This window comes from Haliotis rubra, unplaced genomic scaffold (genome assembly GCF_003918875.1).
Source record: "Haliotis rubra isolate DU_JTF1 unplaced genomic scaffold, ASM391887v1 Scf986, whole genome shotgun sequence".
Classification (NCBI taxonomy): domain Eukaryota; kingdom Metazoa; phylum Mollusca; class Gastropoda; order Lepetellida; family Haliotidae; genus Haliotis; species Haliotis rubra.
This window is the reverse complement of record NW_025767730.1, coordinates 179192-205508: the sequence shown is the minus strand read 5'-3', so window position 1 is coordinate 205508 and position 26317 is coordinate 179192. Positions and strand designations below refer to the sequence as shown.

General features: G+C 39.2%; 1 protein-coding gene across 1 annotated transcript in view; it reads left to right on the top strand.

The window, feature by feature from the left end:
* Positions 1-26317, top strand: part of LOC124265598 (endoplasmic reticulum metallopeptidase 1-like) — a 49493-nt gene that overhangs the window by 1149 nt on the left and 22027 nt on the right. Inside the window, 7 exon segments of the mRNA XM_046700382.1 lie at positions 9408-9535; positions 12695-12800; positions 15060-15095; positions 15098-15205; positions 23484-23576; positions 24274-24483; positions 24718-24947. Coding sequence (XP_046556338.1) covers positions 9408-9535; positions 12695-12800; positions 15060-15095; positions 15098-15205; positions 23484-23576; positions 24274-24483; positions 24718-24947 — 911 coding nt within the window.

Genomic DNA, 26317 nt, shown 5'->3' with positions numbered 1-26317 from the left:
AACTAGTGAAAAAAACTAATGAATGAAAGTGGGAAATGTTAAATGAATGTTTTAATTCAAAAGTAATTTATTTTGGAAAGTGTTATGAGAGTGTGTTTTTTGTAATTTGTAATAATATCACATTGATTAAGTGATAATTATTATGGGTCATGATGTTTAAAGTTTTGAGTGTGGGTTTTGGCTTGCATCTCGCATCATATATGTTCAATGGCAATAGTATGTTTAGCAGTATGCCTATTGAGATAGCACCAGCATTCGAAATAATCGTCGGCCCTGGTTCGAAGGGGACTCTTAAACCTTAAATTATTAACAGTAACAAAAGGTTACAGTGCATTAGATAAACTGCTGTTAAAGTGTATATCAGAATAGATGAGAATTTATTGCTGGAGTTTGGTTGTAGATGCTGTGTTATAACAGCAATCTCAACATTAGGTTGCATAGTCAGGGATTCTGTTTTCATTTTGGTACAATTCATAGTATTACAGTATGCTATTTTGTCATTGAATAACAAAAACATTTTGTTGTTGTGAATGAAAGTCTGTGTAGATGTTATTTTCTACCATAAAGCTAATCACAAAAATGCCATATAAGTTCTTTACCCAACATACCGGTTCTCAGAAAAAAATTGAATTGCCTATCATTTTAAAAGCGTATTGCGATATACCTGTATAGTGGCAATACCATGCAGTCCTAGTCTTAATGTTGAACGAAAAGTAGATACTGTAATTGTAAATAGGTTTTTAAGAAGAAATAGTACCATTTCGGGCGCGGTGGGCGAACTGGCTAAAGCGCCAGGCTAGTGATCCAGCGAGCTTGAGGTGACGGGATCGAGCCCACCTGTGACCGGGTGTAAAAACCTTGGAGTCAACTTTGTGTGCAGACTCTTTCAGTGTTGTCACAACCCCTAGTGTACAGTACACAACCCTGTGCACTTAAAAGAACCCACGAATCCGTTGGTATATGACCAGATGGTGGCCACATGAATACGTGCAAACACCCAGTTGCGGGTACAGCAACGTGCAGTGAACTTGGACAAAGTACTGTGACTATGTGTCCCAGTCCACCCAGCTGTGAATGGGTACCTCGTAAGGATGGGAATGCCACAATAAGTCGGTGCGTCTAGTGGCTGCAAGAGCTGTATGCTTCCCAGGGAGTTGAGATTGACAATACGATGTGCCGTTGTGATTGACATCCAGTGAACGAGGGAAAAACAAAGCGCCTTTGAGCAGCTGAGCTGGATATCGGCGCTATACAAATGTTAGTATGTATGTGTGTGTGTGCGTGCGTGCGTGCGTGTGTGTGTGTGTGTGTGTGTGTGTGTGTGTGTGTATATTTAACTGTACAATTTTGGGGTACTGTATTATGGCTGTTGGTGAAATGGTAATGAAAGTTATTCATTCAAAGTCATGGAGAATTTGTAGATGCTAACTGCTTGTAGACAAAAACTCATGTTGAACTTGTAGGTGAAACAAGAAAATTGTGTATGCTGTGATTGAATTTTTTGAAAAGCAACATCTTCCCAGAATAATATCAAGCTTTTTGCTTGTAGGTTCCAAAGTTGTTGGCACAGACTGTTTTGAAGTTAATAGTAGCCGATTTGTGTTATCTGGGGCAACCATAACTCTGTGCAGCACCTTTTGAACAATTTTGACACTGACTTGTCAGTACAGACCTACAAGCTGCTGCTGAATGTTTGCCAGATAGATTCCCTTTTCAGAACTATTACTGTCCCATTACAAAATGTTATTTTGGGCCATATCTCAGACATTTGTGCATGAATCATTTTGACTCTGAATTTGTTAACTATTGTCAGTGGCATTTAGGAGTTGATGTGATAACGGTGTTAGCATCTACACTGAAATGTTGCTTACATTAAAAATAAAGAATAGAACTCTCCCCACTGTTCATTATATTTGTTATTTTCAGTATAACATATTTTTGCATACTCTGATAAAAAATATCATCAGCTAGGACTGTTGACATCACAGTTTTTTATGTAAAACCATTCATCTATTGTCTGTAAATTACATGTATAAGTTTCCCATCTGTTAAATATTAGGATTTATTGTGTTTCATATTAATTGTTATTCAAACAATGTTGCTTCTATACATGCTAAATATGCTAAAATATACTGGCAGAATTCTGATTGGACATAAAACAATGGTGTCGTGATGAGACTGTTAATCCCATTATTCAGCCATCCTGCATGTGTCATTATGACATTTGATATTCAGTAACAACTTTGCACATGACAATAACGTATCATGATTTGTTGTGTGTGTTGTTGTGTATTACTTCAACCTTCAACCATGTCGGTTTCTGTGTCCAGCTGTAACTGCCAATATACAGTGCTTATGTGTTTTCATTAACAAACCATTAGCCATACAATGAATATCTAGAGAAGAACATTGTAGAACAGTGTTTTCTCATGTGTACCTGACATATGACGAGCATTCATGGTTGTGTTATCATGTTCATTGAACCATGTTGATATTCGTGATGGGAACAGGTCTCAACATGTTCTGGGGCATGTGTGGACTGAGACAGCATGGTATAACCAGTGCTACATCAAACTTGGATACAAATCTTAAATCACGTGTAGGGATTCAATCTAATTGGGAGAATATATTGACAAAATACATTGATATTTCTTTCTTGGTTTTGTCAATAACGAAATAAATTAAAATCTTCCTGGCACAGCTGTCTCCAGTTATTATTATTATTATTATAGTATATTAATATAGCGCACATATCCACGCAACTGGTGCATGCTCAAGGCGCTGGTATTTTTCCCTCTATCATTGGATGTCAATCTCAACGGCACATCATATTATCAATCTCAACTCCCTGGGGAGTATACAGTTCCATGTGGTTAGATGCTGTCATTCCCATGTAGCAAATATACACACGGATATACCCTTTGTTTGTTTCACCATCACAGTCATTGTCCTATTGTTACTGGTAACACATCTCGGCAGTCAACCACATCCCTAGTGGAACTACACGACTCAATCAAAATGTCACAGACAATATATTTCAGTATGTATCACCATTACAGTGTCCCACTATATTAATATGAATACACAATGCCATTTAGGTCCAATATTGTTATATTACACAGTCTTGTATGATGTGAGGATACATTTCTTCCCATTTTTCATCAGACATTCATGTGTTCACTGTGTGTTTAATGATGTGTAATGTAGAAGGGATGTGACAATTCCACTTTTTAATTATAACTGCATGTAGGGTGGAGCATAACTTGCGGCATTGTTCCTCTTAAATCATGTTGACCTAGGGAGATATGAAAATTGATTTTAATATAGTGGGACACTGTAATGGTGATACATACTGAAATATATTGTCTGTGACATTTTGATTGAGTCGTGTAGTTCCACAAGAATGTGGTTGACTGCCGAGATGTGTAACCAGTAACAATAGGACAATGACTGTGATGGTAAAACAAACGAAGGGTATATCCGTGCGTATATTTGCTACATGGGAATGACAGCATCTAACCACATGGAACTGGAGACGGCTGTACCAGGAAGATTCTAATTTATTTCATTATTGACAAAACCCAAAGAAGGAAATATCTATGTATTTTGTCAATAAAAAAATATTTGTGCTCATTTGGGGAACATTTGAACATTTCAATATATGAAACCATGAAAATTAATGTGGTTTAAAATGCTATAATTTGAACTAAATAGCAAAGCCTGTTTGGATTTAACATGCCTGATGTTTATCTGTGAAATACAAGTTGTCTTTTTGAAATTGGAACTTTATTTGTAACTATGAAAACCTGAATTTAGAAATGTTGAATTGCAGTGTGATATAACTGAATACTGTGTAGTAAGTCTCACAGTCGCTGAACCACATTATTTTAACTTCCACCCAGCCCTTTCTACAATGCTAAAGCCCTAAATCAAGCAAGTGTAGATTTCCCCAGGTTCTGAATCTGCCATCTCACTGGGGCTCCTTTATAATTTAAGAGGAATTATTTGTTTCTATCAAAATTATACATATTCAGTGACAAAGCATTACTCTGGCCGCTGTGGTAAACCTGTGTGAAAATGTGCCAGTAACTGTAAGCACCATGTGGAGTGTTCCTTCAGGTGGGAGATTGCCCCAGCCAACACATCCATGTTACATGCTGTGATATAGCCATGGCAACTGAAATATGTGGCCATATTTTAAAAAGGACATCCCCAATATGTTGCTTTAAGCATGACAATGTTAATTTTAAAAGCCCTCACAGATGCTAATGTATATTTCATGATGTCAAAACTCATTTCAAAATTAAACAATTCACCTGCTTTGTGGCCATGTTAAAGTTTATATGATAACGGTGAAGTGTTTGCAAGGTACTGAGCGGGTGATCTGGCATTTGTGGCCATTGTTGGTTTTGTGTAATGTTTGGACTTAGTTGCTGATTACAAAGGATCACTATACAGGGATCAAAACAGTGCTCAATTTGCGTGTCATTTCACAGTAAATATTGAAATATGTGACTGTACGACAAAAATTATACAAATAATACACACCATGATTCACTTAAGAAATGCAATAAATTTGACCAAATGAAATTCTTCAAAACCATTTTTTACACCCCATTAACTGTTTTTTGGTGCCACTCTCAATCTCAAGGCTCGTCTGGCCATTTTGAATGCCAGTGCGCATAACAAATAAATGGATGTTACATAGTTTGCTCAGGAAAATTGAAGCTGAACTATTCTTGCAGTGTTGATTGTGTTTAGGAAATCTGGCTCTCATGTTTACAGGTTTACATGATGTTTACTGATTAATTAAACAATAAATTGAAATTACAGTTGTTGCGATGTCTTAAGTTTAAAAGGATCATCAAGAATTATGGGGATGCCTATTTTCACACATAAATTCACAAATACAATTATCTCTCTGTCGACAAAATGGCACCCTTCAAAGAATTGCATGTCTATCCCTGCTATTGGTTACCCTGGTTACCAGGTGAATATTCCAAATGAAACAAGTACTAAGGCAAACATCACAGCTTGGAAATCCATTACAGTTAAAAAACTCATCCTTGCAGATGAGTGCTTAAACAACATTTTAGTTTACTGATGCTTACAATTTGTGGACTTTCTCTATTTGAGGAGCTCAGTTATTTTTTTAAAATAGAAAACTTCTTAACAGTATTCTGAAAGATAATTGCAGAATTATATTTCTGGAGAAAAGGCCCTCACCCACTACTTGAAATTCAAATGGTTACTCCATTAAATCTCATCAAAACATTCTCTAAATTCCTAGTAGGAATTAAGTACCTGTAATAGAATGAAAATTTGACAAGACCTTTCTACCTATATAAAGTCATTGACATTGGAATTGATAGAAGGTTGTGGAAAATCGTGACTATGTAATGAGGAGTTGCCAAAAATTTGAGTTAAGAGCCAATAAATTGTTTTTTAATGAACTTGCATCAAACCAGCTGGTACAGTTTCCCCCTCTTTAACATTTATAATCATGTTAACAACAGACAGATGTATGACTGTAGGACAAGATGAAATCTGTTGATCTTTTCTACCCCCCAGCATATAATGCAGGGGGAAATAGTCAACACCTTCTCTGTCTCTCCATCCATCTGTAATCATTTCGTTTCCAGAGCATAACTAAAAAATCGTTCAATATTTTCAACAATATTTGGCAGATATATATCATGGAATAATAAGTCATGCAAAAATTCATTATCAATTATTACCACTACAAGTGATATATTAGGATTCAAATATTAGGAAAATATAAATATAGAATATTAGTTAAATCATGATCAGTAATAGTTCAGAGAAAGACTCCAGTCGAAAGTAATAAAAACAATATCTGAATATAGACTGGAAAGTCTCAAAAAGGAGCGGATTTTGTTTCCGGAGCATAACTCAAAAACTGCTGAATATCTATCAATAAAACTTGGCAGATATCCCAAAGTGGTGCCTTTCGCTACTTGTGGATTTTTGGTATTTTTATTGTTTTTGTTTTCTTTCCATGGAAACAATTTGAACTTGCTTTAAAAAGGATTGGAAGGGGATTTCATTTCCAGAGCACAACTTGAAAACCATGAAAGGTATTTCATCCCAACAAGGTACATGTATTAACCAAGAGCTGAAGAGGGGCCTTTTCCTATTAAGGAATTTTCCAAAATTGGATTTTTCAATGTTTCCATGGAAACAAGTGAAACTTGGCTGAAATGGAGATAGGTGTCGTTTCCACGGCACACAACGCAAAAATATAGTTCAATATCTTTCAACAAAACGTGGCAGAAATATGAAATAGATTTTGAAGTGGTGCATTTTGCTATTTGCAGATTATTGGCATTTATATTTTTCTTGATTACCATGAAAATGATTTGGACTTAGTCTCAAAAGGGTATGATTTTGTTTGTAGAGCGTAGACAGCTCCAAAAAAACTTTGTTTAGACACTTTTCATCCAAACTGGGGTCATATATTAACCGAGGGCTGAAGTGGTACCTTTTGCTATTTGGGAATTTTAAAGGTCACATGCAACGTAAAACTCAAACTTTGCAGATTCTGATACCTTTCGGTATGGACTTACAGTAAAAAATTGTCAAAAATGCAAATTCATCTTATAAGTTGAAAAATAACGCAATGAAAAAACCCCGCGAAATCTGAGTTCAAACACTTCACTAATTTCACACCAGCGCTGGGGTGAAAAGTGGTTTCAACAACTGTGATTAGGTTCGCGCAGGTTGAACCGGGAAGTCGACTCGTAAAAACACAGCAAGTGATGCGTGCAAGGATTATCGCTGTGGTCGAAGTTGCAGAACAAAAGATGTTTCTTGTGGTTACAAGCATCTTGGGTCTGCAGTAATAAAAATACACTGGTGCCATACTTTTTCTCATATGTTTTCACATCTTGCTTTTGGGGGGTTGGCAGATTTGCAAACCAAGTTTTCAAGACTTGCATAGCTTGAAAACTGAAATGTTTTAATACATGTCTATGGAAACAGAAAAATATGTTGATTGTGATAAGCAGTCTCAGTCACAGACAAAACTCAATGTCTGTTTTAATGACACCTGTCTGCTAATGACAATATGCAATACACAACTTTGATCACTGACCACATGCACTTTGAACTTAACACCTATCAGGCTATACACCATAAACAAAATACATTGATTTATGGCTCGTGCCTCTGAGTTCTGTCTCTGTCACATTATGTAATTACACAGACAGGCAGGTGTGATACCTGTACACATGACATGGTATTATGTCTGTGGGTTGCAAACAAACTACATCCATTTTTCTCGGATGACTAGATCGGATGGAAACCGGTGCAAACTCAGATTGTCAGTTTCAAGTCCTGCTTTATACTTGGATGAACGACAGTTTCCAGCCTCGCAGTAGTTCACCATGTCAGTATTTGTTGATTGGATCTAACACAAATGCAGAAAAATGAGCATGTATTTACAAAACCCAACATCTCTATATACACACACACAATGAGCCATCAGGGTATCGGCAAATGAACCAGCCAATGAAAGGCTTCGTTAAACTTGAGTGCATACCCACCCGCTCTGACTGGGTTCGGTATCCCAGATGCTTCATTTCGAGGGAAGTAAACCCAAGTACAAAATATTGATTTGCGATTTTGTACGCTTATAATTTTGTTTATATGTTTTTCATAATCAGCAATGTATCTTATATGTCATGAATAAGTGATAATTGTGTTTTAAGTATGTTTGTTTTTTTGGTTGCATGTGACCTTTAAGAAAATGAATTTGTACTGTCCATGGCAACAAGTTTAGTTTGAGTCTGTAGTCTGTATGTATGTGTGTATGGAGCTGATGTAGGATGTTACATGTGCTTCAGGTACAAGTGATGATTCTGTCAGCTGTATTCTGTATGTATGTATGGAGCTAGATGAGTGATGTAGGATGTTACATGTGCTTCAGGTACAAGTGATGATTCTGTCAGCTGTATTCTGTATGTATTTATGGAGCTAGATGAGTGATGTAGGATGTTACATGTGCTTCAGGTACAAGTGATGATTCTGTCAGCTGTATTCTGTATGTATGTATGGAGCTAGATGAGTGATGTAGGATGTTACATGTGCTTCAGGTACAAGTGATGATTCTGTCAGCTGTATTCTGTATGTATGTATGTATGGAGCTAGATGAGTGATGTAGGATGTTACATGTGCTTCAGGTACAAGTGATGATTCTGTCAGCTGTATTCTGTATGTATGTATGGAGCTAGATGAGTGATGTAGGATGTTACATGTGCTTCAGGTACAAGTGATGATTCTGTCAGCTGTATTCTGTATGTATGTATGGAGCTAGATGAGTGATGTAGGATGTTACATGTGCTTCAGGTGCAAGTGATGATTCTGTCAGCTGTATTCTGTATGTATGTATGTATGTATGGAGCTAGATGAGTGATGTAGGATGTTACATGTGCTTCAGGTACAAGTGATGATTCTGTCAGCTGTATTCTGTATGTATGTATGGAGCTAGATGAGTGATGTAGGATGTTACATGTGCTTCAGGTACAAGTGATGATTCTGTCAGCTGTATTCTGTATGTATGTATGGAGCTAGATGAGTGATGTAGGATGTTACATGTGCTTCAGGTCCAAGTGATGATTCTGTCAGCTGTATTCTGTATGTATGTATGTATGGAGCTAGATGAGTGATGTAGGAAGTAACATGTGCTTCAGGTCCAAGTGATGATTCTGTCAGCTGTATTCTGTATGTATGTATGGAGCTAGATGAGTGATGTAGGATGTTACATGTGCTTCAGGTCCAAGTGATGATTCTGTCAGCTGTATTCTGTATGTATGTATGTATGGAGCTAGATGAGTGATGTAGGATGTTACATGTGCTTCAGGTACAAGTGATGATTCTGTCAGCTGTATTCTGTATTCTGTAGTCTGTATGTATGGAGCTAGATGAGTGATGTAGGATGTTACATGTGCTTCAGGTACAAGTGATGATTCTGTCAGCTGTATTCTGTATTCTGTAGTCTGTATGTATGGAGCTAGATGAGTGATGTAGGATGTTACATGTGCTTCAGGTACAAGTGATGATTCTGTCAGCTGTATTCTGTATGTATGTATGTATGGAGCTAGATGAGTGATGTAGGATGTTACATGTGCTTCAGGTCCAAGTGATGATTCTGTCAGCTGTATTCTGTATGTATGTATGTATGGAGCTAGATGAGTGATGTAGGATGTTACATGTGCTTCAGGTACAAGTGATGATTCTGTCAGCTGTATTCTGTATGTATGTATGGAGCTAGATGAGTGATGTAGGATGTTACATGTGCTTCAGGTGCAAGTGATGATGCTGTCAGCTGTATTCTGTATGTATGTATGGAGCTAGATGAGTGATGTAGCATGTTACATGTGCTTCAGGTGCAAGTGATGATGCTGTCAGCTGTACACTCATGTTGGAGATCCTCAGGGCTTTGTCTCAGAGGAAAACACCACTGGTGCATAACATCGTCTTCCTCTTCAACGGAGCTGAGGAAAACATCCTACAGGTACTGTGTACATTTGTCTTTTCTTTGTATTATTTATGTATTTATCAGGGCTACAGATAAGGGGCGTACAGGCGTAATGTACGCCTCAAATCAATTAAGTACGACATAATATAAGATTTCAAGCGTATCGTGTACGCACATGAATAACTTTGTACGTCTAACATTTAATTTCCGTGCGTATCGTGCAAATGGAAATCTATTTCGGATAAATACTTGTCAAATTTTTTTTGCGAAACATGATTTGACACATGAGGAAACCCCGACAGTAGGAATCACTTGCGTTGCCATGCGACGATATGCGTCACTATTTTTCGGCTAAAAACTACACTGTTCCTATTTATATCCAGTCGGACCTGACATTTCGCGCATCACACGGTCGCTCAGTTATTTCTCACGCATTTTCAAATACAAATACATGGTTGGAAATAGTGATTGATGAATTGTCCAGACAAACCAAATCACCAACTCGCTCACACAAAAACATGTCAGTACTCCTTCAAAATTCTCAGTACACCTCCACTTGCAATATGATGTGTAAGTACACTCACACCTCCAAAAGTTATCTGGAGCCCTGATTTATTATTTGAATAAATTGAGGAAAACATCCTACAGGTACCATGTACATATTTCATCTTCACTATGGTTTTATTCATGCATTTATTTCAGTTAGTATGGCTTCTAGTTGTTGACATGATACTATTCACACTTGGGCTGTTATGACTCAAGTGTTCCACTAACATTCGCATAGAAGACGGAGATAAGCAAAGATCATGAGTCAGGATAAGTATAAAATATCAATTTTACTTTAAAAATTACATGTTTCAATAATGAGCACTAGAATCAAATGTGTTTACAACAACAAAATTTAACGGGGTTTTCTTCGCTTGAATTCCTCTGTTGTTTATCGAAAGGTGACATGTCAAATAACATTTTGTTGTTGTTTAGCCATTGATGACTTTCTATTGTGTTCATAAAAAGGTATTTCTATTCAGTTCGCTATATTTATGATGTATGTTGTTTGCATGTGCATGTATGTGTATGTATGTGCATGTATGTATGTGTCCATCTGTATGTATGTACATAAACAAAGTTATGACTATTTTATTCACTTTTGTATTTTATATGTATTTTATATTTATCAAGTAACAAGTGTCTCGTAGGCCAAGTTGGCCGGGTGCTGTATCTTCATATGTCCACAGCATGTGACACGTCTTTAATAAAATAATCTATTCATTTCACTATATTTATGATATATGTTGTTTCCTCCTATTGGATTCCGTACAGCTCTAATTTACACCTTGTTCTTAGTGTCAACTGATGCTACTGAAGACCATAATGGCGTACTAGAACACCATGACCAAGGTGGTGAATGTTTTAGTCATTGATGTCACTTCCTACACTTTAGGGGATTGTACGTGGCTAGAAGTAAACGCCACTTTGGAATGAAGGACAGGGCACAATAAACACTAAGCAGTGGTAAATGGTGGGATGTCCAACCATCTGTGTACAGCTAATTCAGAACCCTGAATGCCTGACGGAATTTGTATGTTCCCCCAGTAAACTGTGCTGATTCAGGATCCAAGATGCGTGAGTGAATCTGTGTGGTTTCCCGTAAAGTGATTGACTAATATCTGACCTGTGTCACTCAGTATCTGATGGGCCTTTTCCGTTACACATGACCTGATCAGTGAGGTTGATCATTGTAACCATGGTAACAAGCAATCTTATGTGCTATTGTTTTGTGCTACATGAGTATACAGTTGCTCAGTTGATTTGGAGTGAGTATGGTTTTACGCCGCTTTAGCAATATTCCAGCAATATCACGGTGGGGGACACCAGAAATGGGCTTCACACATTGTGCCCATGTGGGGAATTGAACCCGGGTCTTCAGCGTGGCGAGCAGGCGCCTTTAACCTTTAGGCTACCACACGCACTCCTCACTTAAGGGACCGAGTTGATTTGGAAGGATCTGGAAGAGTCTACTCACTCACTCCCACTCACTCATGTTTCGTTTTTAAATATTTAAATAAATGACACCCCTCCTACCTTCCCAGAACAAAATGGGTGACCCCCTCAAAAATCATCATCATTCTTTCTCCTCCCTTCTTCCCCAAAAAAAAATAAATAAAATAAATGTTTTAATTAATTAATATATAAATAAAAAAAATAATAAATCATATAAAAAAGGCCTTAAATTACGATCGGTCCCTAACAGTAACATGCTGGATGCTCTGACCCAGACGTTAAACTGAAAGTGCTTGTGGTATGCACAGGACATTCCGTCTGTGTTGCTTTCAGTTTCACACCTATGGACAGTGCTAAGTGAAGAGCACACCTTTACTCACCTTCCCATGACTCTTACTCTTATTTTTATCCTGTGATTAAATCAAACCTTAAAATATGCTCCATTACATTGTGTGGCAGAAAATAGTCCTCCATGATAACACCTCAGGCATGCCCAAACACAGAGGCCATGACCATACCAAATGATGGAACAGTCTTTGCATTCTTAGGTGTTGGTGATATCATATACATCCACTGTTACGACTGGGGTTTTTTTTAACTTAGGCTAGCAGTGCTGAACCCAGGTTTTTTCTATAGTTACAAATAATTGCAAGAACCTTTCTATATCAGCTTCAAACAGGTGGTCACACTAGGCACTGACAGATGTGATGCAGTTGTGTGTTTGTAGTGTGGTGCCTCTGTGACATCAGATGGTGCTGGTACTATCATTCATGGACGAAAGACTTCTCATTCTTCCTGAAATAAAATTTTATCAACATTAAATTAGTGTTGTCTATATTTTCACTTCAAAGTTTGTGTCATGTTTTCATTCAAAAATGTTTAGTTAACTTATGTATGTACATAGTGTTAGTGTTATATGGTGGTCCTTGTGATCAAGAATACCGGTAAGTGCATATTTGCTGATGGAGCATGACACAATATTCACTCACCAACTCACTACATCCTAATTTGTCATGCTAGATCCTTGGTTTGGATCCCAGAATCACCCCAATTATGATCCATGTCATGTAGCACCACAATAAAAAGTCATCTGTGGTCTTCATTAGTTTAAATTTCTTCCTCATTAAGGTTGTGATATTAGCATTGATGATATCGACAAAAACGCCATTACTTGCAGTACAAGCTTTCTTTCAGGCAAGTCATGGATTCATCACACAACACAGATGGGCAGACAAGATCAGGGCATTTGTCAATCTGGACTCGGCTGGAGCTGGTGGCTGGGAGCTGGTCTTTCAAACAGGTAGTCACAACTCAGACAGACATATCTCTTTACACAGCCCACCATGCATTCAATCTTAGGCTAAAATGAAAACTCTGAATATGTTGTCCTGTACCAACTGAAGATTTGTTTACCTTTATGTACGTTTGTAGTTGACCAGTGTACATTGAGACCATGTTACAGATTATGCCTGTTGTTTCAAAGATGGCCCACTGCTAAGTGGCAGTGTTGACAGGGATGGGATTTGTCAGCCCTGTGTCTTCCAGGTATTAGAGGATAGTTCAAGTCCCTTTGTGTGATAACATCATGGGTGCCAGTTTGTGAGTTGCGGGTTTCTTTTAAGCATTTTATGAAGAACATTCTTTGTGCTTGGGTTTAGGTGTTGATGGTGTATCACAGAAACAGTGTAGACAGTGAACGGCTGACTTATAAGTATTGTACCTGGGTATCTGTTACAATGTATATCCCAGTTTCACTTGTTTTCGGCGACGTAACACCGATTCGTGGTACATATGTAATTATGCTACTGTAATCAAAATATTTTACATTCAAGACAAAGTACGTTAGCCAGGTGTTTTCTCTTTTGTATGATTCTCTACCGGCTTCATTGGTTGAGCAAGGCCGCCAGGACCGTAATGTTCCATATTTGGCAACTTGAGCAATACTTCACCAGTTTTCAGTGATCACGTTATACACAAAAAATAACTATGGTGTTCCAATGTTGAGATATTTCATCAAGGCAAATTTGTGTCTTCAAGTCACTTGTCAAACTTTAAGAGTTAAATTAAAATGTCAGTTCAACATTTTCAAACACAAATAACGATGAAATCCAAATTTGTTATGTACACTGTTGATGACAGTTTATGAATGCAATTCACTCTTCCACTGGGCTTTGGTCACAGTGGGCACAGAAAAATGCTGCATGTGTATGAACAACTGTGATACTGGTACAAACGACTATAACACTTCCATCTTTTACACTGTTCTGTGATGTCACTGATGCCACATTTCACCAGAACAATAGTTAAATATTACATCCCGTATCCATAATTCTGACAATCAGTTTGTAGAAAAATGTCATTGAAGCTGTTTATAACTTGTTAATCAGCACATTCAGAACAGAACAGAACAGAATTTTATTTCAGTAACAGGCCTCCGGCCCAAAATACATGTACATAAATTGATGATAAGTAGAGCACATATATATTTCATTTAGATTTGTGTTTCTTGTCAACAAAGTATAAAAATAGACATACATCCTTGATAATATTAACATTTTTACTCTGTAATATTGATATAAAATTAATAATTGATGGGTTAATCAGCACATTCGATGCTATCGAACTAGGCACCCTATTGTGATACACCGCTGGAAACTCACATCACTTAACAAAACCTAAATGTTGAGAAATGCTCCTGCTCAAAACTCAGTAAACTGTTTCTAGACACCTGTGATACTATCAGACAGGGGACGTGACACCTGCCTGTACCGGGGTAACAGGGAGTGGATGACTCACCAATGGCTACACAGGCAGTGTGACCTTCCGTCAGTTATCAGTAGCAGAGCTAACAATTGTAGTGAGAAAGAAATAGTTCATCTGTACATTATTATTCCACATTTAAGGTGAAAATAGTTGGCAAGTCTAGATTACTGCAGTTCTGAAAATTAAGAAAGTTTCCGAACTGTTTTTTTTCTTTATATTTTATTAAAATATGTTTACAATGTGTTTTTCTGTAAAGTGTTTGTATTTCAGTTACTAGATGTTTGTGTATAGAGAAAGCATAGAGAGAGGAACAGTATGTTAGAGCCCCTTCAGATTCACTCCATCCCTGTCCCTTACCATTTTGCATGCATCAGTACCCCATACCTACTTCTATCATGGAAGCAGCAACAAGTGGCCAGACAGGTTCAGTGCTTGTTCGTCCAAAATGGTTCATTGCTCATGCCCTCAATGGGGCGGTGGGGTAGCCTAATGGTTAATGGTTATCCTTTTCTCATGCTGACGACCTGGTTTCAAGTCCCCACATCGGTACAATGTGTGAAGCCAATTCTGGTGTCCAGTATTCACTCATGCAGTCAACCACTCGTGTGACTAGTCAAGGCGTGAATTTTAGCAGATGGCCATGATACATTGCTGACTGAGGCATAGAAAACACCCCCACCCCTTTTGTATTGTGATATTGTGTTCCTGTTTTGTTTAAGAAAATAATTTTAAAAAAGTAGTTTTCAAATTACATGGTTTTGCCTTCTATGTGTAACCATGGTAACCCCTGCTATAGGTCCAGAGCATCCTTGGCTGGTTAGAGCATACGCTGACTCGCCAAGTATCCCTGTGGCTCAGCAGTCTGTCAGGAGATCTTCCAGAGCGGACTTGTCCCATCAGACACCGACTATCGAGTGTTTCGGGATTACGGCAATATCCCAGGTGAGTTGGCAGCAACCATGGCGACAGTGGTGATCTCTCACTCTACAGAAGACAGAACTTCTTTAACCATTTTTATGTCCTTTTACAAACTTAAATATATATGTCATATATTGATCTTGGTTAACATTAAATACTTTTATATATGAAATTTACTCCAGTATTTTTATCATTTTTTGAGGTAATGTGAAACTTGGTGTGCATGCTGTATAGTGGATTTACACAAGTTGTACACATTAGTTTTTGCATTTTAGTACCTTGAAGGTACAAAACTATTTCATTCCTAAACAAATATATGTCAACAATAAAAACTTCACAGACTGTTTATTTACTCATTAACAAACAAAATAATCAGTAGACAACACTAGTCAGTGACATCATTCAGCCCAGTAATCAAAACAAGGCCGAGCCCAATCTTCAGTCAGTCAGGAAACAGTAGTGCATCTGCATGTTGTGCGTGTCTCATATAGTTTTATTCAGTTATGAAGACATTAGTACAAAGTAATTGGCTTGTTCAGTGAAACGTCACAAATTCACTCATTATCCTTGCCAGTTATAACAGAAATAGACGTCATATATTAATAATGATAAAGCATAATGAAAGAATTTATTATTGTTAAATAATGAATGCTCAAGCCATGTAATTTTGGAAACTGCATGTGAATCCAGTGCTTCTAATAGTGAATGTCAAGACAGTCTGCTTCAGATCGTGAATGTCAAGACAGTCTGCTTCAGATCGTGAATGTCAAGACAGTCTGCTTCAGATAGTGAATGTCAAGACAGTCTGCTTCAGATCGTGAATGTCAAGACAGTCTGCTTCAGATCGTGAATGTCAAGACAGTCTGCTTCAGATCGTGAATGTCAAGACAGTCTGCTTCAGATAGTGAATGTCAAGACAGTCTGCTTCAGATCGTGAATGTCAAGACAGTCTGCTTCAGATCGTGAATGTCAAGACAGTCTGCTTCAGATAGTGAATGTCAAGACAGTCTGCTTCAGATCGTGAATGTCAAGACAGTCTGCTTCAGATAGTGAATGTCAAGACAGTCTGCTTCAGATCGTGAATGTCAAGACAGTCTGCTTCAGATCGTGAATGTCAAGACAGTCTGCTTCAGATAGTGAATGTCAAGACAGTCTGCTTCAGATCGTGAATGTCAAGACAGGCTGCTTCAGATCATGAATGTCAAGACAGTCTGCTTCAGATCATGAATGTCAAGACAGTCTGCTTCAGATAGTGAATGTCAAGACAGTCTGCTTCAGATAGTGAATGTCAAGACTACTATCTTAAGTGACATCATTTGGATATTTTTACAAATGATATAATGCAAAACTATTTATTTAAGATAAAATGAAAAGTTAGTTATGCTTATGGTGAGGGGTGAAAATGAGGAATATTCATTTCCAAAATGATTTATAAAACAGCAACAACCTACTGAGATAGGAACCTGAATGAAACTATAACAGTGTCAGTCTGTCAGTGTATCTAGATCTCTTTGGATTGTTTCTTCTAATGGCGTAATCCTGTCTTTCACTTCCAACATCACTCAAGATATGGCCTTCTTATCTCTTGAACAGGAAATAGTTCAATGTTCTTGTCCCTGTACTTTGAGCCAGATCATCCAAACTGGGACATAAGGAAGGTGGTGTGGAAAACTCAGATGAAATGCGTTACCATGGAAACCTGCTGGGGAATATTTGTGAGGAGATTTTGTATCAGTGTTGAATGTTTTTTTGCTGCTTCATCAAGTTTAATGATGATGTCAGTGATTTCAATGGTTTATAGCTGTTTGTGGCTGGTTTAGACAGTGTCATGCGAACTAGTGACATGAGACATAGGGACATGACACTATTAACAACACCATCAAGATACAATATGGCTGACATTACCAGCTGATTAAATGCTTGTTCCACTATATTTATGAGATACATCAATATTTTACTGGGAAGTAAATACGGCAAACACATCATGAACGTCATTGTGTGAAATAAGGGATGCTTGAGATACTGAAAGGGCAGGGGTCCTAGTGGGGTAGTGCCAGTGATACCTGAAACAAAGGATGAGATAGAATAAAGGCCATGTGCATTTTAATGTTGCACAAAATTATGCCTGATAAATCATCTCCTTTCCGTGCTAAAGTGACAAGTTTGATACTTCTTGTATGATTAAACAAATGAGGCATACAATGAGTGGAAAAGGCTGATTTTTTTAGCTTTAAGAGAAAATCTGAGTACATGTATGAGTGAGTCTGTGACCAAAGATGATTTCTATTATTATCCTTTACATATTTATTCTGTTGGGTGTTTTTTACATCTAAGAAGATGATCAGTTTGGGTTACAGAACTGATCATGTTCAAATGCTTAAACATTATTTCCTTAAAACCTATTTAGTTAGCCTTTTAGACAAACTTTCGTCTTTCTAATGTATTTAATATGGTTATGAGTACCAAAATATCATTCTTGAACTGTTGAAAGTTTTGGTTATGGTTCTAACATTGTTATGACCAATTGTTGTGTCTTTCACTGATAACAGTGACAATATTTATAAAGAGACATTACTTCTTATTTTCACATTATTGAAGTGATTTTCAGAAAATAAGAACTTTATAGAAAATTCCTATTTTTCCTTATCCTGACTCATGCTCTTTTGCTTGTCTTCTTCTTCTTGCGAACATAGTGGAACACTTGTATCTCCTTATTTGAAGCCCCTTCAAAATAAAATCACTAATTGGTACTCACCACGAGTTGCTCCCCTTTGCTTCCCCTGGCGGAAAGGTGTCGCCACCCTCTGGCCATGTGCTTCACTCTCTCCTTCTTAAGCCCAGTGAGCAGGATGTGAGAGCCTTGTGTCTCCTTACACACCATATCCTTTGATAATCTCTTAGTTTTTACCTCTCATAGGTTACTATAGAGGTATAGCTAGTATCCTTTACTATTTACTGAAGGACCTAGATGTACAGCCTTTCGCTAAGGCCTTCCAGCGAAGGCGGGAGAGATCATCACCATCTTGATTTCATCTCTAGATATGGACTCAGACCATCAGACATCCACGGAAGCCTTCGCGAAGGTCATATCATCGATCCCCGGACGGACGCCAAATGAAGCTTCAGCGAAGGCATTCGCTGAAAGGACATATGATTCCAGATCTTCATCATCTAGAAGAACATCGAGGGACTGCCGAAGAGCTTCGCCGAAGCTATCAACATTCACCTCACAAGTCTCGAGAGAAGATCATCCCATAGGCGATCTCCACTTCGTTCATCACCAGGTTCGATCACCCGTCAGATCTCCACATAGAAGCGACAAAGTCAACTAGATCGCCACAAACCTCATCAGATATACAGACAGCTACACGCAGTCGAAGAGCATCTACAATTTGTTAATGATGATGGTTTTGAGGATGATGGAGGAATCATATTTTCTGATGCAGAGATCACGGTATTGGATGGTCAATAACCTAGATCTCACATCACCATCTAAAAGTGGCAATACAGCATGAGGCGTATTTGATGAAGGAAGATGATCCAGATGCAATCACTCTACCCCGATCGACCCGATTGCGGCAGTGCCACAGAATCTAGATGCAGCTTTCCAGAAAGCTACGAAAGTTCAGATACCACATCTGCCCAACTTTCAAGCCAAGAAGTTCTCCACGCATAACATGGACTCCTTCTACAAAGGCCCAGGACATCGATGAGAACTATAAGATCATCAGCGATGTAAAGAACAAGATTTACAAGATGGATGATCGCAAGTTGGCTCATATAGAAACCATGGCGAAGGCGATGTTCTTTGGGTTAAATAGATCTAGGACCGATCAATGAGACTCTTATTACTAGATTCCGGGATTCCACGACGGAAGATGATAGAATGATTTATTCTGCCTTACTTATGCAAAGAAAGATCAGCAGTTTTTACGGATCATCTTACATCTGTTTCAGCAGCACTGACCTTAGCTGCGTCGTCAAGGCCTCCTCGCCTCCTGTAATTGGGGGAGAACTTTACAGCCCACTTTATACAGCCCGTGGTCGACAACATCCATCTTTGACGGAGAAATCGACAAAGTCGCCAAGGAAGTCTCTAAGGATTCCAGGGAAGTCCTTATGATTAGATCGATGGACACACTAGCCAGCGCGTCATTAGGTCAGACTTCACAAAGATACTCAGGCAGATCTAAGTTCACGGGCCTACAAAGAGCAAGAGACAGGAAGATAGCCAGCTCTAGAGGTAAAGATTCTTTTAAAATTAAACCCATATGGCAACTATAGAGGAGGATCAGGAAGAGGCAGGACACCCAGAGGTTCCCGCAATTATAGGCGCTGAAACACAGGTTCGAACGACTGGAGTCTTCCACCCCAGCCGTTCCAGTACAGCCAGCTCAAGTGGGTGGGCGCCTCCAACTACACTGGGAAAACTGGGGAATATTGCAAGACCCTTACGTCTCCAACATTCTTCAACACGGATTTCATTATCCCTCTACAGGCCAAGCCTCCGCTGACAATCAAACCCCCAAGTTCGGATTTACAAGCGCCCAACAACTACCAAAGATAAGAGAGGCTGTTTCATCACTCCTATCCAAACAGGCCATAGAAGTAATAGATCAAGCAAACGCGATAGAACCAGGTTTCTACTCCCCAGTTTTCCCTAGTTCCCAAGAAAACTCCACGGAGAAATACAGACTCATCTACAACATGAGCTTTTTCAACAAGAACTATCTACGCAAAACCACCGAGTTTCGCATGATACATTTACCTCAGTTATGCCAGATGATTCGGCCCTATGGACTACATGGGCAGCATAGATCTACAGGATGCCTACCTGCACATCCCCATTCATCCCGATTCCAGGAAATACCTCACGATTTACTCTAGAAGGGCTACATTACCAGTGGAAAGTACTCCCATTCGAATATCATCAGCCCCTGGCTATTCACGAGGCTAACGAAACCGATTATCAAATTTCTACATCGTCAAGGGCTACGCAGTAGCGTTTTACCTCGACGACGGGATACAAGTAGATCAAGATCCACTGCGTCTCAAACTACAGTTAAATTACATCATAAAGCTACTAACACAACTAGGTTGGTTAGTAAACTTCATAAGTCGGACCTAGTACCATCGCAGAGACCTGCAGTTCCTAGGTATTCGATTCATCACAAATCGCAACCGTGATTTTGGTACCAGAAGACCGTTGGCTCAAGATACAGCAGACCATTCCACCAGCTCTACTCTCTCCGTTACCACTGCGACAATGGCAGAGCCTACTAGGTCTTCTCACATCAGCCCAAGACATGACTGTCACAGGCAGATTACAGTTACGTCCCCTACAGGTCCTCATCAGCGACATCTCAGCGATGTACAACCATTCAGTCTACCGAGAAACATCTCAGACCGCATCTACTATGGTGGACCAAGAAATCGAATGTCTGCGAAGGGATTTGTTTAGCAGAGCAGGAATACAAAACCCATCTGTATGTAGACGCTACTCCTCCAAGGTTGGGGAGCTCATCTCACCAACCACCGCGATATCAGGGTTATGGAATCAGCAAGAATGCAAACTCCATATAAACAGTCTAGAAATGAAAGCTGTAATCAACGCCATTCTACATTGGAGCACATTTCTACAAAATGCAGCTTAATGATCCATACAGACAATTCGACAGTGGCGTTCTACATAAACAAGCAAGGCTCAAACGAGATCGATGAACCTTTTGAACCTAAGCTTTCAACTGTTCGATTTAATACAAGATCTAAATCTACATGTCAGAGCAGTGCACATTCCGGAGCCAGAAATATACTAGCAGACGCCTCTCGGCCTCATCTACCATCACCCGACAGAGTGGATGATCAACAGGGAAATTTTGCACAGATAATCAAGCAATTAGGAGCCGCTAATAGACCTATTCGCCACGCAGCGATTCAACAATCAGCTACCGACATTACGTGTCACCAGTCCCAGACCCCAAGCTTGGGCAACGGACGACTAAGTCTATCATAGGAAGGCCTCAATGCGTGCAGCGTTTCGCCGCGCCAGCAATAATACCTCAAGTATTACAGAAAATCAGACAAACACAGAGCCTACAACTCACTTTGAATTGGCTGGCTGGCCGGCCAGAACGCGGTTTCCATACTAATTCAAGAAATCGGTCAACCAACACTGGAGCTACCCAAAGCCCGCCAAAACCTGTTAATTCATCCTCACACCAAACAAGTGCACGGAAACCCAGCAATGTTCCAACTACACGTATGGACTGTATACAAATGTGTTTAAAACAAGAGGATATTCTGCCAGGGCGGCAAAAGCAGTCACGCTTTGCTTTACGTTACTCAACTCAGAATCCTTGTAACTAATGCGGCGACAAGTGGCACAGTTTCGAAAATTATGCAACAAAGAAAGGGTTTACAGCAAGAGAGGCTTCACAACCCTCAAGTGGCAGACTATTTGTGTTACCTACGCCAAAACAAACATTTAAAAGGTTCAACGATATCAACATATCTTGCCGCTTTAGTTCTGTAATCACCATGAGAACGGGTGTCAAATTGACAAGATCTCCAGAGTTACTGGCCTTACTACGAGCTTTCCGATTGGAGGACCAAAAGCGGAAGTTCCACGCTCCCAGCTTGGGATCTGAATGTAGTGTTACAACACCTCACGAGTGAGGTCTATGAACCTTTGGAATCGACAAACTTTGAATTTCTCTCACAGAAAACACTGTTTCTGCTATCGCTAGCCACAGCAGCAAGAATGTCTGAAATTCACGCTCTGGATTACGAGGATACAGTTTGATGACAATCATAACACAGCGCATTCTCGGATTAAGATGGGATTTCATCGCGAAAAATCAACTGCCAGGTCAACCAGACAGATTATTCCACATCCCGGCTATCCTCTATTCTCGGATCAGAAGATACACAAGACCTATCACTGTGTCCGTAAGAGCTCAAAGTTTATTTACGACGATCCAAAACAAGGAGAAGATTTCTCAAACGTTTATTCATCCCTTATAAGCCTCACTGAATCAAACAGAAGTGTCAATGGACCACAATATCTATTTGGATAAGGACTGTCATTCTCCTCAGCCTGCAAGGCAGCAGGCTTGGACCCACCAACAGCATCAAATCCACATGAGATCAGGGCACTGGCCTCTACCCTCGCCCTACACGGTAACTGTTCCTTGAACACGATTATGGAAGGATGCTATTGGAAATCTAACATGGTATTTGCTAATCACTACCTGAGAGACATCACTACAGAAGATGTCTCTGGCATTCACCATTTCGGACCACTGGTCCTCGCTCAGCAACTGACAGTCCCTGCGTGAGGCGTTAAAATATTATCCTCACAAGATTCATATGTATTTTATACATACTCATCTAGCTTATAACTCTACGGAGTTTTAGGGCTATGTATATATGTTCAACTTAAGTATTCAACCTTAAGCATATACTTTGGTATAGTCAATTTCAGTGCCTCTATCAGAGTCACCTATATATATATATATAATTTATATGTATTGTTCAATATATTCATAATGTAATTCCCTTTAATGGCTTTATATAACCTATGGTTTTCTTTATACAGGAAACATCCTAAATCTAAGCCTTCATGAAAGTTCCGTGAGGGATATATTACAGTATATCTATACAAAATCACTAATTATAAATCCAAAGTATTCTGTTACCCACCTCCGTTCCGTGAGGATGCTACAAGCAAAGAGCATGAGTCAGGATAAGGAAAAATATGTAATTTTTAGAGTAAAATTGATATTTTATACTTATCCTGACTCATGAGGTTAGCCTCCCCCCATCCTCCCCACATAACACTTTGGATTTCCCTGTAAATTCAAGTGTTGGGCTCTGCTAAATCAGGAGAGAGTGGAGCACATGGCCAGAGGGTGGCTACACCTTTCCGCCAGGGGAAGCAAAGGGGAGCAACTTCGTGGTGAGTACCAATTAGTGATTTTATTTTGAAGGGAGCTTCAAATAAGGAGATACAAGTGTTCCACTATGTTCGCAAGAAGAAGAAGACAAGCAAAAGAGCATGAGTCAGGATAAGTATAAAATATCAATTTTACTCTAGAAAATTCCTATTTATCACAATTTTCAGCCAGTTTACAATTCCAGATAAATTCCAGTTTATAGTACACCAGGTTAGCTTACCTTGATAACTTCCTTTCCCCAAATGATTATTGCCACTACATGGAAAACAAAGGCTGTCTGTAGAAACAGCTGTGTTAATGAGGAAGTGCTGTTCCAAACTGTTTTACTATGGTGTGATGTTTGGCAGGTCTTGACATCGCCCACGTGAAGAATGGCTATGTGTACCACACCAAGTACGACCGCCCCAACATGGTGCAGCCAGGCTGCCTGCAGAGAGGAGGTAACATCACCACACCAACCTCATCGTCTTGCTTCAGGACATCGTTCACATCATAACTGGGGTTAGGGGACGGTCATTTATTACAGGGGCCAATGGTTTGTGATACACAAATGTACTGAAAATATTACCCACACACATCACACTGCACCACACCACACCACACCACACCACAACACAACACAACACAACACAACACAACACAACACAACACAACACACACTAAACCCTTAAGGCTTGTCATTAGAATATCCTCCCCTTGTACAGTGTTTCATGACCCTCCCTGAGCAAAAAAAACACATGCAAGAGCACTTTATATGTTGCAAAAAACTGTCCATTTGGTCATGATTATCTTTATATACATGCCTTAATTTTCATTACCCTCCTCTAGAGACTTACTGTTTTTGATAACCCTCCCCCAACTCAGTAACCCCTATATAATAAATGCCTTGTCCCTCTTAAAACTTAAAAGTGAGAAGATGCTTAAAAATAATTTCAAAACTCTTTCTGTATGTTGTATTCTAATAGACCTGAAAATCTGCTTTAGGATAACTAAAATGGCAGTTCCTGCAGTTGTAACCTGACAGTTTGTCTTATATCAAATACACCCAAGGGATTGGAGGTTTTATTTAGTGTTTGCTGTTTATGTTGTAAATATTCAGTTAGGAAAAGTCTCAGGTTCATTTGCATTTCTTCACAGGAGAAAATCTGCAAGCACTTCTGGTTACCTTGGCGACAAGTAAACAAGTGGTTGACCCTGGTGAAGACAAACATGGAAACATGGTCTTTTTTGACTTCATTGGTTACTTCATGATATCCTATCCTCAGCGAGTTGGCGTTCTCATTAACTGGAGCATCGTTGCTGTTGTTGTCCTCTCCATTCTCAGAAAAGTCAGTACAGACTCAAAAGGTAAGTCCAAAGATGATTGGGAATTTATTTTTTTTCAAGAGTTTGAACATACTTTAAAAAAATGTTTACATGTGTTAACACTTTTCTGTTTAATGTACCGGTATGTAAACAGTCTTCAAGTAGAAATCACATTTACAATTTCATTTTAGTTGTGTGGCATCATATCCCTTGTCCACCTCTGAAAGTGTCAATGTATATTTTCCTGCCTCCAGTTGTTTCAATGGTCAATTTCAGGTCCTGGAATAGTGACTTACGCTGTTCAACTTGGTGGTGCAGTGATTAGTATAATATTGACATGGGTTGCCGTGGTGACCAGTGCTGTGACGGTAGCACTCCTGCTGAACATGGTTGGACGTGAGATGTCATGGTACTCCAACATCCATAATATCAGCTGGCTCTTCATCTTGCCAGGAGTGACATGTGGCCTTGGAATCAACCTCCTCCTCAAGCAAACAGTGTACAGAGTATGTCACCAGGGGTTTACATCATGCATTATTCCTGCATATTTGCCTCAACAGTTTTCATAAATACTGTCCAAATATTTTCTTATATATTCTTATTTTTCAAATAAGTGTACCTTGAATACAAAGAAACACTAAATACATTGCTTACAATAGAGGACAATATCAGAAAATATGCTTTCATAACCCTTGTTTCATTTAGAATTAATAATGGAATTATTTTATTGACAATATATTTTCATGACTGACAAATGTAGAAAAAGACTCCCAAATATATTTAGCGTAAGTCACCATGACACCCATTTGTCAAAGTCTGTATAAAACCCTGTGTCATTTGGCAGTCTGAAAAGTACTCATTTTTAAAACTTATCCTATCCCACGGTTTCTACTTTCTCTCATGATTCGACAGCCAAGTGGAAACAAACTGTAACAAAGTTTTCAGATTTTCTTGAACCATTCCCCAAAACACGCCCCAGTGCTTCCATTCCTGGACATTCTCAGCCTCTCTGAACCATGCAGCATGCCTCCTGGCTAATCACGTGACACCACCATTCATTTCTCTTCTTGTCGCACAGCTGTGCAGACGTACTGTAACTTTGAGTTTTAATCTTTGAATCTTTGACTATGGGAAAGGATGACAACTCATCCCGAAACTAGAAAATTTGCCAACAATGTAAGAAGGATTGCCCCAATGCAGACCCTCATCCCTCTTGCTTAGACGATATTGGGCTTTAGGCGTGGACTACGAGGTGTACTTTTTGCGAGCACCTTAATAATGATGACTTTGCTGTTTATCAGAAGGCCGGGTCACGTCGTCCCTCAGATAAAGATTCCCGTGAACAAGAAGAACATGGCCCTTCTGCTATTAAGAAGGCAGAGAATGATCGACCTCCCAAGAAAGCCCGCTCTTCTACTTCCTCTTTCTCGGATCATGATAATTTTCTGGTTGCTCCCTCGGATCCCTACCTCAGTGAAAATCTGCGTCACTTGCTTCGTCCATCAGAGCCAGAAGACAGTCTAACGTACGATTGGCGGTTGCCTCCATGGTGGTGGTTATACAACGTTCACCGGACCATCCTGTACCTATGTCCCACCTTTGTTTGGCCTTCCCTGCCTTAACTCTGCCGGGGATGACCAGTTGGCTTTCGGCCTCACGTTCACCGAGTCATCTCGATTTCTCCATGGATGGTCTAGAAACCAGACCCCCAAAATGGTGAAAATGTGGTGCAGTTCTGGTGACCAAACGGGATGTGTTTTTTCACAATCAGGAATGATTTAGCTTCGATTTAAAGCCGGTTGTCATCAACTACTGTGCATGACTACCGTGCAGGGGACCTTTTAAGGTGCAACACGTCATGTCAGTTATGGCAATA